Source organism: Eschrichtius robustus, chromosome 6 (genome assembly GCF_028021215.1).
Source record: "Eschrichtius robustus isolate mEscRob2 chromosome 6, mEscRob2.pri, whole genome shotgun sequence".
NCBI classification, from domain to species: Eukaryota; Metazoa; Chordata; class Mammalia; order Artiodactyla; family Eschrichtiidae; genus Eschrichtius; species Eschrichtius robustus.
The window spans coordinates 7,984,931-8,005,187 of record NC_090829.1 but is presented as its reverse complement, the minus strand read 5'-3'; the positions used below and the strand labels follow the sequence as shown (position 1 = coordinate 8,005,187).

Below are 20,257 nucleotides of genomic sequence, written 5' to 3'. Positions count from 1 at the left end.
GCATCCCTGGGTAAATCCCAGTTGATCATCGGGTATGATCCTCTGATACGTTGGTGAATTCTGTTTGCTAATATTTTGTTGAGGAATTTTGCATCTGTGTTATCAGTGATATTGGCTGGTAATTTTCTTTTTTTGTGTGATATCTTTGTCTAATTTTGTTATCAGTGTAATGCTTGCCTTATAGAATGAGCTCAGAAGTGTTTCTTCTGAAGTATTTTGGAATCATTTGAGAAGGATAGCTGTAAACTCTTCTCTAAAAGTTTGGTAGAATTCATCTGTAAAGACATCTGGAATTTAGTTTGTTGGGAGTTTTTAAATTACTGATTCATTACTGGTAGTTTGTTCATATTTTTTATTTCTTCCTGGTTCAGTCTTGGGAGAGTGTACATTTCTAGGAATTTGTCCATTTCTTCTAAGTTGTCCATTTTATTAGTGTATAATTGTCCATAGTAATCTCTTATGATCTTTTATATTTCTGTGGTGTCGGTTGTAACTTCTCCTTTTTCATTTCTGATTTTATTGATTTGACCCTCTCTTTTTTCTTGATAAGTCTGGCTAAAGGTTTATCAATTCTGTTTATCTTTTCAAAGACAAGCTCTTATTTTCAATGATCTTTTCTGTTGTTTTCTTCATCTCTATTTCATTCATTTCTGCTCTAATCTTTGTGATTTCTTTCCTTCTATTAATACTAACTTTGGGTTCTGTTGTTTGTTTGTTTGTTTTTTAGTTCCTTTCATTGTAAGGCTAGATTGTTTATCTGAGATTTTTCTTGCTTCCTGAGGTGAGCTTGTATCACTATAAACTTCCCTCTTAGAACTGCTTTTGCTGCATCCCACAGATTTTGGATAGTTGTGTTTTCATTTTCATTTGTCTCCAGGTGTTTTTTTTTTTTTTTCTGATTTGATCTGCAGTAATCCATTGATTGTGTAGTAGCATATTGTTTAGCTTCCACGTGCTTAAGTCTTTTGCATTTCTTTTTCTTGTAGTTAATTTCTAGTCTCATAACATTTTGGTTAGAAAAGGTGCTTGATATGATTTCAATTTTCTTAAGTTTACTGAGACTTGTTTTGTGGCCTAGCATGTAATCTATCCTGGAGAATGGTCTATGTGTACTTGAAAGGAATGTGTATTCTGCTAATTTAGGGTAGAATATTCTGTATATACATATTAATTGCATCTGGTCTAATGTGTCATTTAAGGCCAATGTTTTCTTATTGATTTTCTTTCTGGATGATCTCTCCTTCGATGTAAGTTGGGTGTTAAAGTCCCCTACTATTAGTGTATTACTGTCAATTTCTCCTTTTAAGTCTGTTAATATTTGCGTTATGTATTTAGGTGCTCTGATGTTGGATACATATATGTTTATAATTGTTGTATCTTCTTGCATTGAGCCCTTGATCATTATGCAATGTCCTTCTTTGTCTCTTGCTACAGTCTTTGTTTTAAAGTCTATTGTATCTGATATAAATATTGCTACCCTGGGTTTCTTTTCATTTCCATTTGCAAGGAATACCTTTTTCCATCCTCTCACTTTCAGTCTGTGTGTGTCTTTAGATCTGAAATGAGTCTCTTGTAGACAGCATATACATGGGTCTTGTTTTGTATCCATTCAGCCACTCTATGTCTTGTGATTGGAAGATTTAGTCCATTCACATATAAAATAATTGTTGATATTTACGTTCTTGTTGTCATTGTGTTAATTGTTTGCAGTTGTTTTTGTAGCTCTTTTTTGTTCCTTGCTTCTTCTTTTGCTCTCTTTCCTTGTGATTTGATGACTGTATCTTGTGTTATGTTTGGATTACTTTCTCTTTTTTGTGAATGTATCTATTATAGATTTTTGGCTTGTGGTTACCATAAAGTTCATATGTAACAACCTGTGTATATATATGATTATTTTAATAATAATGATCTCTTAATTTAAAAGCATTTTGACAACCCTACATTTACTCCCCACCTCCATGTTTATAATTTTTGACATCATATTTTGTATCTTTTTGTTTTGTGTATCCTTTGCTACTTATTGTAGATATAGATGACTTTTAGTACCTTTGTTCTTAACCTTCCTACTAGCTTCATGCATGGTTGATTTTTTAACTTTTATTTTATATTTGCCTTTACCAGTGAGATTTTCCTTATAATTTTCATATTTCTAGTTGTGGCCTTTTCTTTTTTTCTTAGAGAGGTCCTTTTAATATTTCTTGTAAAGCTGGTTTGGTGGTGCTGAACTCCTTTAGCTTTTGTTTGTCATAAAACTCTTTATCTCGCCATCAAATCTGAATGAAAGCTTGTGGGGTAGAGTATTTTTGGTTGTGGATTTTTCCCTTTCATCACTTTAAATATAGCATGCCACACCTTTCTAGCCTGCAGTTTCTGCTGAAAAGTCAGCTGATTGCATTATGGGAGTTCCCTTGTATGTAACAGTTGCTTCTTATTTGCTGCTTTTAATATTCACTCTTTATCTTTAATTTTTGCCATTTTAATTGCAGTGTACTATGGTGTGGTCGTCTTTGGGTTGGTCCTGTTTAGGACTCTGTATTCTTCCTGGAACTGGATTTCCTTTCCCAGGTTAGGGTAGTTTTCAGCTATTATGACTGCAAGTATGTCTTCTGCTTTTTTTTCTCTCTCTTTTCCTTCTGGGACCCCTACAATACAAATGTTAGTGTGCTTGATATTGCCCCAGATGTCTCTTAAACTGTCCTCTTTCTTTTCATTCTTTTTTTTTTTCTTTTTTTTCTCTTCTCTTTCAGTGATTTCCACTACTCTGTCTTCCAGCTTTCTGATCCATTCCTCTGTATCATTTAATCTACTATTGATTCCTTCTAGTGTATTTTTTCTTTCAATTACGATATTCTTCATCTGTTTGGTTCTTCTTTATATTTTCTAACTCTTTATTATAAACTTCTAACTTCTCACTCTGTTCATCCAATCTTCTCCCACATTCTTTGAACATCTTAATAATTATTACCTTCAACTCTTCATCAGGTAGACTCCTTGTCTCACTTAGTTCTTCTGATGTTTTATCTTGTTCCTTCATTTGGAACATATTCCTCTTTTGTCTCATTTTGCCTAATTTGCTGTTTTTATTTCTATGTATTTTGTAGGTTGGTTACTTTTCCTGGCCTTGGGGAGGTGGCCTTTGGCAGGAAATGTCCTATGCATCCCAGCAGCACGTTCCCCTCTGGTCACCAGAGCTATATGCTCTTGGGGTGCCCCTGTATGGGTTGTGTGAGTCCTTTTCTTCTGGCAGGCTCACTACTGTGGGTGGTCTGGTAGGTGTGGCTGGCCCTCAGTCTGGTTGTTTGCCTTTTGTGGAGGTTGCTGGCTACTGGTGGGTGGGGCCAGGTCCCAGAGTGGTTGCAGGCTCAAGGGGTCTTAAGGCAGCCAGCCTGCTGGTAGGTGAGACTGTGTCCCCGCCAGGCTAGTTGCTTGGCCTGAGGTGTCCCAGTGCCCGTGTTGACAGGCTGGTGGTTGGGGCTGGGTCCCAACACTAATAAGCTAGAGGGAGGATTCCAAAGTGGTGCTTTGCCAGCAACAGCGTCCTTGTGGTAGAACAAGTTCCCCAGAATGTCTGCCTCCAGCGTCTTTGACCCCAGGGTGAGCTCCAAGATCAGCAGGTGAGTGTGACCCAGATGCCTTTCAAATGACTACTTCTGCGCTGGGTCCCGGAATGTGTGAGAATTTGTGTGTGCCCTTTAAGAGTGGAGTCTCTATTTCCCACAGCCCTCTGGCTTTCCTGAAAGTAAGCCCCACTGTCCTTCAAAGCCAAATGTTCTGGGTGCTCATCTTCCCAGTGCAGGATCCCCAGGCTGGGGAGCCTGAGGTGGGACTCTGACCCTTCACTCCTTGGGGAGAACCTCTGAAATTGTAATTATCCTCCCGTTTGTGGGTCACCCATCTGTGGGTATGGGTCTTGACTATACCCCATCTCCACCCTTCCTACCCATCTCATTGTGGTTCCTTCTTTACATCTTTAGTTATAGAAGATCTTTTCTTCTAGTCTTCTGCACTTTTGCATCAAAGTTGCTCTGTAAGTATTTGTCATTTTGGTGTGCCCGTGTAAGGAAGTGACCTCAGGATCTTCCTAATCTGCCATCTTGGCCACACCCTCCCATAGGCTTTCCTTAAATAACATGCTTCTATTCCTTTCATTAAAGCTAAAATATCTGTTAATTTACCAAATACTCATATAAACTGATCTTTTCAGGAACACATCTATTGTATAAAGCAGGTCACACCTGTACAAACTGTGAATGTAAACATATGCACCATAAAAGTAAGTATATTACTGTACGAAACCTAGATTAAAATAAAAAGAAACTCCTGTTTAGAGTTAAAAGTATGTAATTAAGCAAAATACTGGTTAAGTATGCAATGAAAAGTACATGGATTGAATTATCATGCTTAATTATAGGCTCTTCTGGGCATGGTCATTAAGAGTGATTCTATCTTTGAAATTGATATTTATTTCACAAATCTCCTCTGTTTTATTCATCTAATCTATTTTGGTGATGACAGGATTATTTTATGATATGCTTTGTTTTTATCAGATGGCAGTGTATCCAGTATATTTAGATTCTACTTCATTTTGTGTATGCTTTTTCCTTCAAAATTTAGGGGAAAAAAATTGAGCAAAAACAGACAGACTGTTCTAGGACATCCCTTTAGAGATGAGTTTCTCTAGATTAAAAAAAGATTGGCTTCCAAATTGGTTAAATTGCTTCTTCTGTACAGTACAGTGACATGCTGTCTTGTTACAGTGGAACATGTGCTCTCATTTCGGACGAGCTGTTCTGTGAAGAAGTTTTATTTAGCCCCCAGAGCCCATCCCCGGATTTGTGGGTGTTACCTCCTTTCCGTGTTACCAAGTTTTTTTTATCATCATTATTGCTTGTGCTCCAATAGCTGCAACACAGTTTAGTAACAACCCTTCTTAAAAAACAAGATGCTTCTGAAAATAGACAGAACAGTTGGCTAGACAGAAAAGATATATCAACAAAAGTAGGTCTGCTGTTTGTCTGTGTTTTGCTCCCTAAATCGCTTCTGAGACAGTTTCACACATATGTAAATGAACAGGAATTGAGTGAGAGTATAATCTAATATAATCTTTATGACCTATCACAAAATTTTATCCTATTTTATTAAGAAAGTCAAATTCTATGAAAACTGATTTGGTTCGGAGAATTTTTAAATGTTTCACTTTTGTTCCAATTAAGGAATTTAATCAAAGGTTTTGGCTGGGTTTGTTTGGTTTTATTTTTCTAATGAGAAAACTTGAGGTTCTGTAAGCAAAGGCACACTTTAATTCAATTCAAGATCAGTAGATGGGTCCAGTTTTTTATTCATGAACTGATTGTATAGCTGGTTCAGCTGAGAGGATGCAGTGGCTTTATTGTGTGTGGTGTTGTTTTTCTCATTCCTCTGTGCATCAAATAAAAAACTTAGTCATGCAATATTTACTCTCTGGGCAAAATGACATTTTTCAGCTGCTCAGACTTCCCAAAAATTAGTGGGAATGACCAACATGGAACAAAGGGGCAAACCCCTCTAATCACTTCATTTTTGAGCAGAAACATGACATCCCTTTCAGAGCACTGCTTGGAAGGCACTTGAGAAATAGCCAACCCACCAGCCATTCAACATCTTGTGGTTGGCCGTACTTGACAACGCTTGGGTCAAATGCCTGTAAGAGCACTCTTCTGCAGAAATAAGCATCCTGAGTGCAATGATATATTCAGATGTCATCTCTGCTTCCTGATTTTACTTGTCTTGACTCTCCCCCTACGGTGCATATAAATACACCAGTAATATTTTTTAAATGCACATGTGTTTTGCTTTTGTGATATTTCTTTAATTAATCTTGGATAAGCTGTCTTTATGTCTAAATCTTTTTCCATACAGGATTAAACCAGGTTTTACCAAATCATGCTTTATCACTTCCTCCTTCCCTTCACTTAAAATTCTAGAGCAGAACTCTTTAATCTGGGCCCTTGGACCTGGCCTGTAGGGAAAGGCCATGAACCACCTGAAAATGTACACAAAATTGTGTGCGTGTCTCCATGTGTGCTTTGTCCTGGGAAAAAGAGCATGTCTTTCTTCAGGTTCACAAATGGGTGTATAACTCCCCCAGTTTTAAGAACTACTGTCACCTAGATTTCCTCCCTGTCATTTCTATTAGTTAAGAAATGCTCATTTCTATCAGATGACACCCCTGGGTTCTACTGAGTACACATAGTCACCACCTTCCTTTTCCATTATGACTCACTCCTGATCTCATATTTTCTCTTACTTTCTGAATTTTGTACTTTCTCTGTTCCAGTTTAAGTAACATGAGAAAGAGAGAGAAAAGAGATATTATACACTAATATAATATTTGCCACTAACAGGGGTTGGCATTTCTTCATGTGGCATCTCATTTAATCCCACTGCAACTGTACAAGTTAGATAGTGTCCCCGTTTTTACAAATGAGAAAATGAAGCTCAAAGAAGTTAGTGATTCCCACAGATGGAAGGAAGAGTCCAGATTTAATGGAAGAGTCCAGATTTAAATCTATGTTTGAATGTGGAGTTTATTCCTTCACGAAGCCTTTCCAGACAGAATAAATGGTCATAGCTTACTAATGGTGTCAGCTTTCATAATGTGTAATTTTCACTTTATTATTATTCTCTATCATCAAAAAATACATTCATTATACTTTGTGCAGAAATCTAGTACAAATTTATAAATGCTCATGTGTTGCTATATTGCATCAGTGTTGTCATATTATTGCAGAGGGCAAGAACAATTTATATGTTCATTAATTCTTTCATTTTTAGAAATAATATTTATTAAACTCTACTATTGTTAGGGACTTTGCTAAGTTCTGGAATAATGGTTCTAAGTTCTATCTTCACATCAGATTCTACTGGAGAACTTTTTTAAAATACCAGTACCTGAACTCGGAACCAGAAATTTTGATTCACTACATGGAGGTGGCACTTGGACAGTGTATTTTTAAAATGCTTTCCCAGCTGTAGTCAGCATTGAGAACTATTGTTCTAGAGGGTGACTTTGCAGAGTCAAGGGACTTTGGTCCCCTATATCTGCAGCATCAGCATCACATGGGAACCTACTGCAAAGGCAAATTCTCAGCCCTTCTCCCCAACCTTCCCATGTGTTGTACCAGAAACTCAAGGGATAGGACCTGGCTGTCTCTAACAAGTTCTCTAGATATTTCAGAGGCAAGCTAATGGTTGAGAAACACTTCTCTAGAGACAAGATAAATAAGACAGAGTACTTGCCCCTGAGCATTTCTGTTTGATCTCAAGGAACCCAGTTGTTTCAAATCTGCATTTTAATTACCTAGCACAGTTCCATAATCTATAACTTTAGTTGATAATGACAGCATTATTACTACTTAAACAATGTAATGACCTTCCATCTCTTCTTGGGCAGCCATTAAATGAAGTGTTAATAAGGAAATAGTGGCCACTGACTAACATCCCTTAACAAAAGTCTCATGGACCTTATGGGTTGAGCTGAATTGCCATAGTGTTTCATAACACACACACACACATAGAATTTTTAAATATAAAATTTTAAAGAGAAAATATTTCCTGTAAATGATTTTAAAGTGGTCTTTTTGTTGTGTTTTCATTGTATTATTATTAACATTATACTTGCTATTTCCCATCTTTATTAACATAGCTTTATTACAGCTTTATGATAGTATAATTGACATACAATAAAATGCACATACTTGAAGCATTTAATTAGATAAGTTTTGACACATGTATACACCAGTATCGTGAAACAGTTGTAGGGGGGCACCCAATTCCATTATAGGAACCTCATAGTTGTGCAGTTTTCCCCCACCACCCCCAAACAGCAGAATGAGGTTGTAGAGAAGGCTTCCTGAGGAAAACATGAGCTAAGACCTATAAGGCAACTGATATCAGGTCAGGTTGTACAGGATAGAAATAAAGCCCATCAAAAAAAAAAAAAAAAAAAAAAGAAGAAAAGAAATAAAGCCCATCTTGCCTATATGAAGTCTAGATTCTTGTGTTGGTTGCTGTTTACTATCATGTAGGGTTGAAAAATACCTACTCAACCCCTTTGTTTCTTAAAATTCCAATTGAGAAATAAGCTTAACAGCTAGTGAAGTATACAACACTGTTACCGAGAGTAGAAATCCCAGGTTCTGTCACTGCAGGTAGTTCTTGCATTAGAGTAACCTGTTCATCTTTGACCACCAATCCACTCTTGAATGCATATTTCTCTGCTGTGTGTATTATAAAAAACAGTTGCATGAAAGTGATGCTTTTGCTTTTAGAACCATGGAATCTAATTCCTTGCCTTTAACTTCCTTCTAACTTTCTTCTTTCTCCTGAGCAACTTCGTACATCCTTAAATGTTCATTCATCATTACGCCCAGGTGCTAATACTGAGACTTTATTTTGGGGGCTTAAATGCTCATTTTTTTTCCATTGCAGGTTGGCTTCATGAGTTGGGAAAGAGACTGGAATCTCCATACTATGGTAACAATACTCTGGGGGGGCCGTCGATCCGAAGTGCCTATATTGCCGCTCTGTACTTCACACTCAGCAGCCTCACCAGCGTTGGGTTTGGGAATGTCTCTGCTAATACAGATGCAGAAAAGATCTTTTCCATCTGCACCATGCTGATTGGTGGTAAGGAATATTCTTCCTTTAGACCAAGAGAAGGAACAAGTGTCTGCCAAATGGTTGCTGTTATGTTCCCTCTGTCCTAAAACCCAATACAGGGTAGATTGGTTTACATTGGAAGAGTCTAAAAGCACTAATTAGGAAATCAGTGACCAACAGTTATATATACATGTAGCTTAGCAATGAAAGTCTATGATGTCAAGAATTCCATGTTCTGACAGATGAAGAAATAACCATTTACCTGATGGTTGATTTTATATATATATATATATGTTTTTAATAGAAGTACTGTTGATTTACAATTTTGTGTTAGTTTCAGGTGTACAGCACAGTGATTCAGTTATATATATACTTTTTCAGATTTGTTCCCTTATAGTTTATTACCGAATATTGATTATAGTTCCCAGTGCTATACAGTAGGTCCTTGTTGGTTATCTATCTTATATGTAGTGGTGTGTATATGTATCTGATGGTTGATTTTGAAAGGTCAGGCACTCTGCTTCCTAACATGCTGTTTACCTTTAGTGTTTGTGAGTTACATGAGTCTGAATCACAGGTATACATTTGAAATGCCATTTTATAGCTCCAAACAGGTGAGTGTTATCAAATTTTATTAATACTACTATAGTAAATTAAGGATGTTTGATAGATAACTTAGTTAAAACAAAAGCAACAAACACGATTACAATAATAATAAATATTTAACCTTTATTAATTGCGGTTATGTTCCATTCTCTGTGCTGAATGCTTCAGTACAATACCTCAAGCAATTCTGAAGGCAAATCTATGAGTTCGGCACCATTATTATCCCATTTAACAAATAGAGAAGTTATTATGCTATTACGTCTGAGCTTCAAACCCAGCGTCTGTACTCCGCTTTGTATTGCTGGGGTTTGGACTCCGCAAATCTTATTCATCTTTGCCAGCTGCCATCAGTCACTTCTCCCAATAGGGGGCGCCAGAGGGAGACTGGAGGCAGGAGGAGGGGAGAAGGAACTTCCGGGTTCTGATGGGTGCAGTGTACCTTGAGTGGCAGGCCACCTCAGACAGCTGCAAGTGGTTCCAGCCTTCAGCCTCTTCAGGCACTTTCAGAAGCAGCCTCATTGGGCTTTCTCAGAGATACCTGCACCTGCTGGAGGTACCCCTGCATCCAAAGTCAGAGCCCCGACTCCTCGTGGCTCCCATAGCTTCTCCTCTGGGCTCCTCGCTGCTGATAACCCCACTTCTTCTCTTTGTTCATCCAGCTCCAAGGGCAGAAGCTCCTTCCTGCAGCTATCACACTCACATTATCTCTATCTAGACTCCCCTTCTGATCATTCAACACTCCAACATCAGGGAAAACAGTTCTTTATAATAAATTCCCCCAGATGAAATATTTAGTTTCATTTCTCTTTTCTGAACCTCCTAACTGACAGGATTGATGTCTTTATTACCCACATTTTTCAGACGACAAATCTAAACCTTGCAGAAATAAAGTAACATTTTCAATGCCATACAACCAGTAAGTAAAGAGGCAAGTTTGGAACCCAGGTGATTACTTACTTCTGTCATTAAATACGTAAATGGAAACATGTTGAATTATAAAGCTGTTCTCATGGAGATGTGGACATCTACCTGGATTGAGTAAATATTCTTAAGCCAGAGTTCTATGAGTACTTTCTGCCCCACCGTATTCCCTCAAAAGCTTGTTATGTCATGTTCTCTTTTTTTTTAATTTAATTTTTGTTCTATATTAGAGTATAGGTGATTTACAATGTTGTGTTAGTTGCAGATGTACAGCTAACTGATTCAGTTATACATCTACATATATCCATTCTTTTTCAGATTCTTTCCCCATATAGGTTATTACAGAATATTGAGTAGAGCTCCCTGTGCTATACCGCAGGTCCTTGTTGATTACCTATTTTATATATAGTAGTGTGTGTATGTTAATTGAGATTATCATGTTCTCTTAATGACCTTAGTCCCAGATATCACTTTGAGGTTTGAACCTTATTATAGAAGATGGTTTCTACCAACTTCCTTGCATAGATGTGAACTGATTATGTGGGACTTCAAGCAATGAGTCATCCAGCCTACCATGAAACCAGAGCAGCATAAAGGCAATCTTTCCCTCGAGAAGTTTAGGATCACCTTGGAAGAAATATGTGGAAAGAGTTTTAACAATACCAGGCAGTAAATGCTAAGTGCCAAATCAGTTAGGAAATTGAGAAGCAGTGAGAAACAGGGCCAGGGATTAGGAGAATTTCTTGGAAAGGCAGAGTTGCTGAGGTAGCATGCTGGGACTGCAGCACTTGGAAGAGGGTTTTGGCCGATGTAGAGCAGTAACAGCCTAGGGAGCAGAGAACAGGAATTCTCGTTTTCTAAAGAGCTGCAATGTGCCAATCCCGTGGTGGTGATTTTATACCCAGTATTATGGCTTATATAATTGCTGCTGTCCTTGATGGCCCATCTTTCAGCCTAGCAGAATGACAGGCATTTTGCAAACAGACACACTCTATATTTATTTGATATTTGCCCATGTTTCTTCTACTCCTGATGGAAATTTTTGGAAATGCTCAAATGCTCAAGGCTTAACCTACTAATTTGACATTGGAAGAATATGTTAGCTAATTGAGCTTATTTCCTGTTGATTCACTAACTATAGTGTAAGTGGTCCTGAATCAGAAATTGTTAAGGATATTATTATTCCCTGCTATTCATTGTGAGTAGAAGCTAAGCTGGTCACAAAGCCAAAAGATATGGGAAATAATCAGATAATGCCACTTTATCACTTGGTAAATATTTATTGAGCAAATTATCCTGGTGCAAAACCAGCACTCATTTGGAAATGGCATTAAAGCATTTAGGTGACTTGAGCAGCACTTAGGAAACCATTGGTTTTGAATGGCAAATGGCATCTGAGTAACGCAGATTTATTAATTAAAGCTTCACGAATCTGTGTCTGTGGGAAATAACTCTATTATTGTGACAATTACCCTGGGCTAAGAGAAATGATGCCTTCATTTTAATATTTCCTAGTTAACAAATTACTGGCATAATTTTGAGAACTAATCATAAGAGCTCGCAATATTGAACACTTTGTTCATTTAATTCTCGTAACTCCATGAATTAGAGGTTATTAACACCCCAATTTAGATGTAAGGCAGCAGAAGTTTAGTGAGTTTAAATGCCCGGATTCACTAAGACCTAGAAAACTTTTTGTAAAATATCCATTTCATTGTATACTGCAAATTGACTTTATTTTTTAATTTCTATAAATGTATACAAATAATTTATTTTTTTAATTTAAAGTATGCATTACCATGGAATCAACGCTAAGTTATCTTATCAGGAATCCCCACACAAGGCCGATGAAATTACTAATGACAGGGATGCAATATTTACTACAAAAGCAGGCAGGAGTGGTATTAAATGTTGCAGGTGAGTGTAAGAACCCCAGATAATTATCCAGGGCAGAGGCACTCACAAGCTGAGTGAGGAGGAGGAGGGGGAAGGGAAAGCTTCCACGTGAGCATCTGTAATTAATGAGTGTACACACCACTGATTTATGGGAAACATATTTAAAACTATCAAAGAGATTAAGCAAAAGTAATGAAAAAAAAATCCATACCTAGATAAATCTGTATAAACTTTGAGAACACCCAAACCAAAGAAGGAATCCTAAAAGCTTCAAACAACTATTAGAATTAATAAGTGAATTTAGTAAGGCTGATGGATATAAAGTCAATATGAAAAAATCAATTGTATTTCTATATATTAGTAACAAAAAATTAAACAATATAATATTTTAAAAATTATAAAAACATCAAATACACAGGAATAAATGTTTTAAAATGTGCAACACTGGGACTTCCCTGGCAGTCCGGTGGCTAAGACTTTACCTTCCAATGCAGGGGTGCAGGTTCAATCCCTAGTTGGGGAGCTAAGATCCCACATGCCTTGCAGCCAAAAAACCAAAACATAAAACAGAAGCAATATTGTAACAAATTCAATAAAGACTTAAAAAAAATGGTGCACATCAAAAAAAATTTTTTTTAATGTGCAATACTATTATACAGAAAAGTATAAAACGTTAGAAAATTTACAAATAGTTTAAAATAATGGAAGGATATACAATGGTGATGGTTTTAAGACTTAGTATTGTAAACATACCAGTTTTTTTTTTTTTTTAAATTAATTTATTTATTTATTTATGGCTGTGTTGGGTCTTTCGTTTCTTTGCGAGAGCTTTCTCTACTTGTGGCAAGCGGGGGCCACTCTTCATCGCGGTGCCCGCGCCACGCCTCTCACTATCGCGGCCTCTCTTGTTGCGGAGCACAGGCCCAGACACGCAGGCTCAGTAATTGTGGCTCACGGGCCCAGTTGCTCCAAGGCATGTGGGATCTTCCCAGACCAGGGCTCGAACCCGTGTCCCCTGCATTGGCAGGCAGATTCTCAACCACTGCGCCACCAGCGAAGCCCAACATACCAGTTTTATTCAAATTAACCTAAAGAGTCAATGCAGTCTCAATTTAAAAAACCCAGTAGATGTGTGTTTGCCTGTATATATGTGCCTGTTTGAAAATTGGCAAGATGTTTCTAAAAATTAGAGGAACAGCAGAACTAAGATGATTGTAAGCAAGCATAAAGAAGAACAAAATTGGAATATTTATGCTGCAGATATCATGATGCGTGATAAAGTCACAGTCATTAAGATAGTATGGTTTTGGCTCAGGAATAGATAAATAGGCCAATGGAATTGAAGAGCGTGGAAAAACCTGCCCGTAAACATATGGTCACTTTATTTATGACACTGGTGATACTGTAACACAAGGGGGAGAAGATGATACTTTCAATAAACATTGCTGAGTCAAATATATATAAATATACATGTTGAAAAACAGCCTTGACCCCTCTTAAAACTAAGTTGAAATTAATTCCAGATGAATTTTGATCTAATTGTGTAAGGGAAAACAATAAAGCTTCTAAAAGCTAACATAAGAAAGTATTTTCATGACCTTGGGTTTGGCAAAGATTTCTTAAGCATGACTCAGAAAGCCCTATCCATAAAGGAAAGATTGATAAATTGAACTTCAGAACTTCTGTTTATCAAAAGACATTATTAAGAACGTGAAGCAGCAAGCCACAGGATAGAAGATATTTGCAAACAGGTATCTGACAAAAGACTCTTATCTATTATATATAAAGAACTCTAACAAATCACTAAGAGCAGAGAACTAAAAAACGCATTAAAATTTTCAAAAAGCACTTCAAAAATAGATTTTCTTACTTGAATAGATGATAAACATATAAAAAAAAAAGGTGCTCAACATCATTCATGTAGGATATGCAAATTAAGATCAAAATTAGATAACATTTGCATTCACCAGAATGGTATATTAAAAACACTAATAACCCTAATTGTTTGAGAGGATAAAGAACATCTTGACTTCTCCTATACTGTTGATGTGAGTGTCAGTTGGTACAAGAGTTTTGTCAGTATTTACCAAGTTTGAACATATCTGTATTCTGTGCCTCAACAATTCCATTTGTGAGTGTATATCCAACAAAAAATCACATATATTCACATCAAAAGACATAACGTGGAAGCATTACTGCAAAAATTTCAAAGTGGAAATGCTCACTAATAGGAGAATAAATAAGTAAATTATGAAATAATTATTCAATAAAGTACCATACAGTAATGAGAATGAATGAACTGTTATGTTACCACATGGATAAATCTTACAAACTCAATGCTGAGCAGAGAAGAAAGACACAAATAAGTACGCACTGTATGATTTTGTTTAAAGAAGGTTCAAAAGTAGGCAAAACTTATTGATTGCTGTATAACTCATAGCTGCAGTTACCTTTGGTGAGGGTGCTGGTTGGTGACTGTGTGGGACACCAGGCAGCCCTGGGTGCTGATAATATCACGTTTATTCATCTGGAGGTGATTCCATGGATCTGTTCACTTTGAGAAATGAACTATACATTTACTATTTGTGTAATCTTCTCAATGTGTGTCTTTGATACTAATTTTAGTTTGTAAAATGATAATAGATGAGCTAAAAATAGTAATATAACTATCAGGTGTGGGATGAGAAAGTGAATAGCAGTGAGCTGAGTTCTCACTTTTCATGTCAAGTTGCTTTTTAGGTTTTGTCTTAATATGATAAGTTAAGCAGTAGAAGTGAAATCTGATGATCTAAAATATTGGTGGTAATCAGAAGAAGACCTAAAAGAAATAATTTTGAAAGTTTGCCTTTGGAGAGTGGGATGGGGATGATGGGAAGGGCTTGGGACTGAACTGTTCCTAAATTTTCCAAGCTACTTGCTTATGATTATAAAACTTTTTAAAGAAATTATCAAACTGCCAGAGGTTCATTTTGGTTCCATAAATATTTATGGCACACTAAAATTATGCCAGGCACTGTGCTAGATGCTAGGGAAACAAAGATGACTAAGATATGATGCTTTCCTTCGAGGAGTTCACAGTTGAGTAATGGAAATAGGTACTCAGGCAGATGATGTTCTTTCTTTTTCCATTTTAACTTTTCCTATTATAATGTACATTTCGAAAGAACTGGAAAATCTACATAAAAATAAAATTACATATAATCCCATCACCAAAGGATATTCTTTTCAGTCTTTTCATACATTTATTCCCCTATTTTCTAAGAGATTTATATCAACTACACATATCATTTTTGTCACCAAACAAAATATATTGAGAACATTTTCCCATGTCTTTTAAAATTCCTCTCTCATATTTATTAATGGCTGCCTGATGACTGAGCCCCAAGTGTTGGGACCATCACCTCAGCCTCAGAGGTTAGATGTAGCTTTCTAGTGAAGAGGACTCATCACTCAGGACATGTCCAGTTTAAATGAGGCATTGTTGCCATGGAAGAGGTAGAGTGAAACTCTTAACAGCCAAGGCTTTCCTTGGGTCCTCTTATCCTATAAATACTACCCTGACGTGATTTTATTGGACCCACAAATTCGCTGTTTTTAAGGTGTCTTTACACTGCCATTTCAAGTCATCATTTAGGAAATTGTTCTCACTCTCTGTTCTCCCTGCCATCTGCCACTCACAACCCAGTGTACTTATAGCAAGGACTGGAAAATTCCAGGGCAATAAGTCGGTGAGAGAGAAGAGTAGGGCAGCTAAGGTTACCCAGAGCCTGAGCTCTGGTCTCCTTTTATAGCAGGAGAGCACAGTTCCTCTGTAGACTCTGAAGGCACTGCAAAGTAGTTGACTAAAGAAATCAGAAATGATGATCTCAGGACAGCAAGGTTGCCCAAAATCCAAAGAAAGAAGTGGTGGGGAGGGAGAGAGAGAGAGAGAAGGAAGGAGGAGGGGAAAAGGGGGGGGAAGGAAAGGAAAGATAAAGAAAAAAGGGAAAGAGAAAGCCAGGCAACCTATAAGAATGCATTTTCATTTGAGGTCTGTTTACTTTTATGTCAGATCCTGAGTGTTGAGCCTCCTCTGAAAACCTGATATTAACATGATCTTTTACAAAAATGCATTCTATACAAAACTCCTCCGCAAAGAAAAAGAACCTCCCACAGACTCAGTAGCAGGCCTAGCATGCTACTTTAAGAATTATATACATCAAATTTGCTAGGAATAAAAAGGAAAAGTGAAGGATAATTTCCAGACTGACCTGGATATAGAAGTTCTTCAGTCAAAATTTCATAGTAGATGGAATGATTTGGTCTGACAGTCACAAACACTCTTCGCCAGTGTGAAAATGATAGCCAGTGACAGAGAGGCAATAATAACTTTGGAAAACTGAAAAACTACGAGAGCTAGCGTTGTATTTTTTGAACTACTTAAATTAGAAGTATTTTCCTATGCTGAAATGAGACTTTGAAATTATGATGACTCAGACATAGACTAGGGCTTTCCAACAACACTTATGAATGCTACAATGAATCCAGTAATTCTTTTTATTGATAATGTACAATTAGGACGCTAAGTGATCTGAACATATTACTTCTCTTAAGTGCCTTACAGACATTATAATTAAGCAAAGTTAAAATCATACACATAATTAAGGAAAGCAGTGTTAAAATAAATGAAATAAAATTGTTCTCAGTACTCAGTTTAATCGCCATAAATGATTATTACTACGTACTTTCTACAGATGGTGAGGCTTCCAAACACTGAGCCCATAAGTATATTAACAAAGCCTGAAATCGGTGTTTAATTCCTTCAACTTGGAGCAGAATCAGTTCTTTTCTTTGCTGAGTGTTTATCATAAATAGAGGTCTCCCCTTTCAAATAAAATATTTAAGCGGCAGAACTGTTGTGCTTCTAAAACCATACAGAAGAATGAGCCTCTACTTAGAACCTGCCAATAAGCGTTCAACATTTAGTTGTTAAGCAATATACGTTTTTCTTGGGATATTTTTCACCCTTTGGAAGACATTTCATTTTTGAACACTTAGGAAGAATCTGCACCTACGTGTGCTTGCATGTAGAAGGCATTTCTTGACTATTTCTTGAATTTCCTCCATCAAGAAGTTATTTCCACAAAGAACCACTCAATTATTTGACAGGTTCCTGGAAAACCTTAAATCTGGGTTTCTCCCGCATATTTTACACCACTGAGCATCCTGGAAATTCATAGCACTTTTCACTTTCATGGGAAAAATTAACATAAATTGAGCACCCACACACAATTAAAGGCACTTTAAAAAAGATATTTTAACTCTTTAAATCCTGAAATAACTCTATGAGTAAGGTACTGTTATGCCCATTTACATATAAGGAAACCACGCAAGGGAATTACATATCTCTCCTGGTTTACAAAATTAGAAGTGGTAAAGCCAGAATTTAAATCTAGTGGTGTCTGATTCCGAAGTCCATATTTCCTCTGCAACATTATATTGCCTCCTGTATATAGACCCTAAGTTTAACCCTATTCTAGTAACTTCTCCAAAATATTGAGGCCTTCTTTATTATGGGGTGACTTTACTGGCATGGTGACCATATTTTCCATAGAGAAATGATGATGTATAACCTGATAAAGAATTTTAACTCCAGTGTTAGATTAGGCTGAAATTAGTATGACAAAAGTTGATAATTTCTGGTAAATGTAACCGAAAGAAAGAATTCGGGTTGCTATCTTGAAATATTCAGGAGGATGGATGTAACAACAGGTCGACACATTTGCCCTAATTATCAATTCTGGTGCTAAGAAAGTTTTAACATAGTTCCTTGGACATTGAGATTTGGGCACAGGGACGTTTATGATAGGTCTTAATAGAAAAACTAGACATTTTTAGTCTTTTTTTTTTTTTTTTAACTGAAAACTGCTGAAACCAGTGATTTCACCCAACCCCTGAGCTTCTTACCTCCTTGCCAGTCCCATGGGGATCAGGGCTGAAATCTGAATATCACAGAGAGTTGATCTGTCCATAAGTGTGGGCACACTTGGGTCTTTCTCTTTCCCAGTTTCACAAACCCAGGTGGGTCCAAGGCTTTCTCGGGCTCCTTGCTGGTGTCTGCTAGGCCATTCCCGTTGTTTGACCAACAACTACTGTTTAGTGCCAAATCCTCACATCTTTTCTGACTTTGAGATACTTGACCACTCCCCACAGCAGGTGGCTCCTTGGGAAGTGAAGTCCATCTGCTTGCTCACTCTATGTTTTTCCAGGAGAAAATCCATCCCTAGTCCCCACCCACTCTGGAATTCTGGTGAACAAAGCCTGCTTTCTCATTACACTCTGGTGGTGCTTTTGGGAGGGGAAGACTGACCAAGAAATCTCATTGAAACAGGAGTCACATGTTCGTCTACCACCCGGCTCTTCTCAGAAGGGCGGCGAGGAATCTAAGCAGAATATCTGAATTCTTTGTTTCTTGAATGGTCTCAGGATTTCTAATATCTATGTCCCTTAAAATCAAAGTGACTAGAGAGCTGGGGTGGTGTTATCTTGTCTTCAGATTGCCCAGGAAATCCTCAATTACATTTCTAACACCTTTTTCAGTACCTTTATTAGTAGAAACGTGTCATATTTAATATCCTAAAACTAATTTTAAATGATGGCTTTGGGGAAGAGACTAATATTCTCATAAAGGCTAACCAGATTTGTATTATAGACTTACTTTTGAAATGTATTTGTTATTATAATAAAAATAACTATTAAGCCCTAATTTGATAGCTTATTCTATGAAATTATTAAAACCATTTCATCATACCTACACAGTTATACCCAACGATTAAAATAATACAGATGTGAATAGAGTACAAAAATCAAAGTTTGTCATAGCCAGGATGGCGGCTAACAGATTAAGTGTGGGTCAAAGTGGTCTATTGTTCTTATTACTGAGTATTTTTAAAAGGTATTTTTACTCTGATCAAGCCACGTGGAATCGAAATGACTACATCAGGATGCACCCTGTGGCACTGCAGCTGCAGCAAAAAGCCTGTTTCAAAATAGCTGTGTCAACGTGGCCAGCTACGTGTACTCTGCTGATTCAGGATATATAGACTGTACATTTATACATAAGGAGGAAGCCCCTCCATCCTATTTTTCTCCCATTATATGCCGTGTTGTTTTCTCTAGCCTTGATGCATGCCTTGGTGTTTGGAAACGTGACGGCGATCATACAGAGGATGTATTCCAGATGGTCCCTCTATCACACTAGAACCAAGGATCTAAAGGACTTCATACGTGTCCATCACCTGCCCCAGCAGCTCAAGCAGAGGATGCTTGAATATTTCCAAACAACCTGGTCAGTCAACAATGGAATAGATTCCAATGAGGTAATGTGCATTTCTCATGTTGACATTTTCAGGCAGAAAGCACGTATTCTAAGGTAAAAGCAAAGTGCTCTAATGCAGGTCTCAAAAGGGAAATACACACCTACCACCTTCTTTATCTCTTTATTTTTAGTCTCTCATGACCTCAATACATCTTCTTTCATCTGCTCTGGCTTATGTTTTTACAATGTCACTTTGGATTGGCCTGTGTTTTACAGTAACTTGCTACTTTGGTCAATCAGGCAGACTTATTTTCATTCTCATTGACCCTCTTTGAAGGAACCAATTCTTATGACAGTTGAATGATGGAATCATGGAATATTAGATTAATCAAGTTAATGTTTACCTTTAAAAGAAACAAAGTAAAAAAAAAAAAGAAATGGCTTTTCAGCAAACATGTTATCTTTGGACATCCAGAAACACCGCAGACCTCCACTGTAGAAAAGTTATCCTATAAAATCAAGCAACCATTCCACCAACCCCCCCAACGAAACCAGTCATCAATATTTTTAAGTGATTATTTGTTTTTTCCTCTCTTCAGATGGTCATGACAGCAGAGGAAACACTAAAGGGTCCAAATTCCATATCTTCTGTCCTGAGTAGGTGTCTTTGTGAGAAGCAAGTCACAAGGAACTATATGTTTCATTCTAGAGTCTTTTATTAATTTATTCTATTTCTCCAGACTTATTAACAGCTGATTATTTAGGAGCACACAACCAGGGTCACAGTCATGGAAAAATCTCTCCAGGATTATTCATATGTATATTTGCTCTTCTGTACTGTGGTTGGTCAAACAGTGGGAAAAACTTCCTGTGGTCTTATAGTCAATCAATTACGCA

At 37.1% G+C, this 20,257-nt stretch overlaps 1 protein-coding gene across 1 annotated transcript in view; it reads left to right on the top strand.

Annotated features, from left to right (window-relative positions):
- KCNH8 (potassium voltage-gated channel subfamily H member 8) overlaps positions 1-20,257 on the top strand; it is a 392,473-nt gene that overhangs the window by 297,835 nt on the left and 74,381 nt on the right. The window contains exons 8-9 of the mRNA XM_068547302.1: positions 8,470-8,667; positions 19,222-19,421. Coding sequence (XP_068403403.1) covers positions 8,470-8,667; positions 19,222-19,421 — 398 coding nt within the window. The remainder of the gene's footprint in view (positions 1-8,469; positions 8,668-19,221; positions 19,422-20,257) is intronic.